Here is a 3,928-nt window from a genome sequence, read left to right as displayed (position 1 = left end):
AGACAGAAATGCTGGAGAAAACAGCTTTGAATAGACTGAGGATATATAAAAATCACAAGTAAAAGGGTAAATATATATATATATATATATATATATATATATAACAATTATATATATATACAATTGTTATACACCATACACAGACCTCTCACAAAGTAATCTTAATAATTATGTTGCAGCTGATCATCATTCATCAGGACTTGACAAGTCACATCATAGTTCTTTATGCATTAATTCATTTAACTCCCAGTAATTTGAAGTTGATAAAAAAAAATGCCAAGTAAATTACATTTTATTGACAGACAAATTAAATTTTAGAAATTAAAATTTAGAAAAGTTATATTATATATACTGAATGTCTCTCAGCTAATAACTAGCATAGTTTTATACTTTTGCACAGTCAAATTCTTAAGCTCTACTCCAGTGCTATACTTTCTTTTTAGAATTGACTATGTTGATAGTGAGTAACTCTGATGCTGTATTTATCCCTCTCCATCCATGGGACATTTTTTGTGAATTGCTCTATGATACACTTATATGCATATGTGTGTCACAAAAGGATAATGATTAAATGTAAAATAATTAAAATGAAAACCAATTCAATTCATTACCAGAATATAGATTTTGAAGCATCTTCTTAAGTTTGTTTCTACCAGCTGATTTCTAGTCCCACTTGAAAAACAAACATTACATTAGAAATTTTATTTGTAAATAAATGTTTATTTATGGGAGGATTACAGAATCATAGAAGAATAAATTCTGGTGTATGATAACTAAAGATGTGTAAGCTGATAAACTGAAAAGATATTTGGTAATCTTTCATTCCATATTTGTAACCTAGAGGAACTCAGGTTATATGTTCTTTTTCTAACTCAGTTCATTCATAAATGAAATCAGTGACACTGGAAGCCAAATCATGTAGCCCTTTCATATTCAACACCATATTATTAGTTTAGTGATTATAACTAATCTATAATCACTATACTCTGGAGGCAGAAGCAAGAGGTTCTTGAGTTTAAGGCCATCCAGGGTTATAGGTACTTGGTTACAAAAAAATTTCAGGCAAAAATCTATGTACTCCTACATAGATTATTTATTCTCTGAATTGTATTCTTCTTTATATTTTATACATGGTAAAAAATGTATCATTAAAATGAATTTTACTTTAATTTACAACTGTATTTTTCTCATTCAGACATATTTGTCTTTATTTAACTTTGCTATAGGCCATCTTGTGACTAATAAAACACCATAGATGAAGAATATTACAGAGGTAACAGAATTTCTCCTGTTGGGACTAACCACAGCCTCAGAACTACAGGTTCCACTCTTTATTTTATTCACACTTATTTACATTATCACTTTGATTGGGAATCTGGGAATGATTGCACTGATTCTGCTTGACTCTCATCTCCATACCCCTATGTACTTTTTCCTCAGCAACCTCTCTCTGGTGGATTTTTGTTCCTCCACAACAGTCACCCCAAAATTTTTATCTATCTTGCTTCTGGAAGATAAGGTCATCTCCTACAATGCATGTGCTGCCCAGATGTTCTTTTTTGCAGCCTTTGCCACTATGGAATGCTATTTCTTAACATCTATGGCCTATGATCGGTATGCAGCAGTGTGTAAGCCCCTCCATTATTCCACCATCATGACAAAAAGTGTTTGTGCTCATCTGGCGGCAGGTTGCTATATCATTGGTTTTTTGAATGCTTCTGTGCAAATTGGAGACACATTCTACCTCTCATTTTGTATGGCTAATGTGGTCCATCACTTTTTCTGTGATATTCCAGCAGTTATGACTTTGAGTTGCTCTGACAGAGGCATAAGTGAGATGATTCTGATTCTTATTTCAAGTTTTAATGTTTTATTTGCACTTTTTGTTATTTTAATTTCCTACCTATTCATTTTTGTCACCATTTTGAAAATGCACACAAGTGAGGGGTACCAAAAGGCATTATCCACCTGTGCTTCTCACCTTACTGCTGTCTTCCTCTTCTATGGGACAGTCATTATAATGTATTTGCAGCCTAGCTCCAGTCATTCTATGGACACAGACAAAATTGCATCTTTGGTCTACACTGTGGTCATTCCCATGCTGAACCCATTGGTCTATAGCCTGAGAAACATGGAGGTCAAGAATGCATTTATAAAGGTTGTTGAGAAGGCAAATTTTCTCTGGGGTTAGTCATTTGATGACATAAATTCCAACAAAAGTAATTTAAACCTTCTTACAATTATTCTGTGAAATAATACAAATGTCAAATATATATCCAGGATGGTGGGAAAAACGACTCATAACATAATGGCACCTTCAATGTGGCTGATTATAAATTCCACTTAAAACTTAACAAAAACTTAAAAAAGGGATTTAGAAACAAAAGAACAGAGACAAGCAAGGCTTTTTGGTAACAGAATTTTTCTCAGTTGGACTCTGTTTTGCCAGAGACAAGCAGAGATTTGCATGGTTCCTTTAAGGGAGTTTTCCTGACTCAGCATAAGTGTCAAAAAACCAGAAAGCTTTTAAAGAGCTCTGTGCTTACAACTTAATGGTGTGTACGAGAGCTGGCAATGGCAGTGATCACATCTCCAAGCTGGCAACATGCTACTGGATGGCAGTGTAGACCAAGGCAGTGAGCACAATTCTCAGTTCTGGCAGTAAATGTAACTGCCACAATCTTGGATAGACCACTCCTAATAGGCTGTGACTTTCATTATAGCAATGCTGTTTACCAGATAAAAGACTCGTGGCCAGAAAAAGATAAAAATTTACAGTAAAGACAGATTCGCATTAAGGAAAAACCGCTAAAGATTTGCATTGTGTTTTAAAATATATGTAGGCTTGGAAGAAAAAAAAGAAAAAGGATAAAATTGGTTAAAAAGAATAATAAAAGAGAGTAGCTGGGAGTGGTGGCACACACCCTTAATTCCAGTGCTCAGGAGACAGTAGCAAGCAGATCTCTGTGATATCAAAGTAAACCTGGTATACAGAGTTAATTCCAGGACAGATAAAAGTTACATAGAGAAAACCTATCTCAAAAAAATGAAAAAGTAGAAGTAGGAAAAATAGCGTAATAAAAAGCCACTTAAAGATGGAAAGCTCAAGAGAAAATCTGGATACTGTACAGTATTATATTGTGTTTGTATCATTTGACTGCTGAGGAAGTAACAACTGCTAAAAGAAATGCTGCTGGATTAATTCAATTAATATATTTTAAAAATGCTTTGACTCCAAAATTTAAGTTTAAGAACAGGTTATGGGGAAAAGGATTTCTATTTTTGTTTCCATAGAAAATGAAATTCCTTCCAGACCAATGTGGTTTGATCAAGCCAGACCCCCTGAAGCAGTGTCCCAGGTGATCCAACATTCAAAACATTTGGGAAAAGGCAGCCTTATAGACTAGAATCAAGATTTCTGTATCTTCTTAGGATCCTCATGATAGCACCCCCTACCAGCTGGAATCACTTTGTAAAGAACGACACCCAAATTTCCAAATATTGTCTATAAATGTTAGTTTTCAATTAAATGGGCTTGGTTATAAATGGTTAATGATCACAACCAATTTTTTAAATGTAAAATGGGAATTTTGGTATGAATATGAATGCTTTGTTTTGGAATGTATTTTTATTTATTGATACAAAATATGGTCAATTTTGTGATATGTATGTTTCTCATCTTGTTTAGGTATTGTGTTTATATAGCTCATTCACAAATGTAATGTATAATTTAATATAGATTACAAACAGTTACCTATAACAGTCAAAACTTATAGTTAGGTGAGTTAGGTTTTCTAGATATATAGAGATGTATTTCAAAGACCTACAGAATATGGCATTTAAAATGGTTTAGAGTTTTTCTTGATAATGAGACATAACTGCACCTGGCAATACCACCTGCATCAGGAAGGAAGATGAACATCGAAGA

At 33.5% G+C, this 3,928-nt stretch overlaps 1 protein-coding gene across 1 annotated transcript; it reads left to right on the top strand.

Annotated features, from left to right (window-relative positions):
- Window positions 1-451: 451 nt before the first annotated feature.
- On the top strand, window positions 452-2,191 carry LOC127227863 (olfactory receptor 5B17-like). Its single transcript, XM_051192174.1, has 2 exons — window positions 452-460; window positions 1,256-2,191. The coding sequence occupies exons 1-2, from the start codon at window positions 452-454 to the stop codon at window positions 2,189-2,191; spliced, it is 945 nt and encodes a 314-aa protein (XP_051048131.1).
- Window positions 2,192-3,928: the final 1,737 nt, after the last annotated feature.

Source organism: Phodopus roborovskii, unplaced genomic scaffold (assembly GCF_943737965.1).
Source record: "Phodopus roborovskii unplaced genomic scaffold, PHOROB, whole genome shotgun sequence".
Taxonomy (NCBI): domain Eukaryota; kingdom Metazoa; phylum Chordata; class Mammalia; order Rodentia; family Cricetidae; genus Phodopus; species Phodopus roborovskii.
This window is presented reverse-complemented; position numbering and strand designations above follow the sequence as displayed.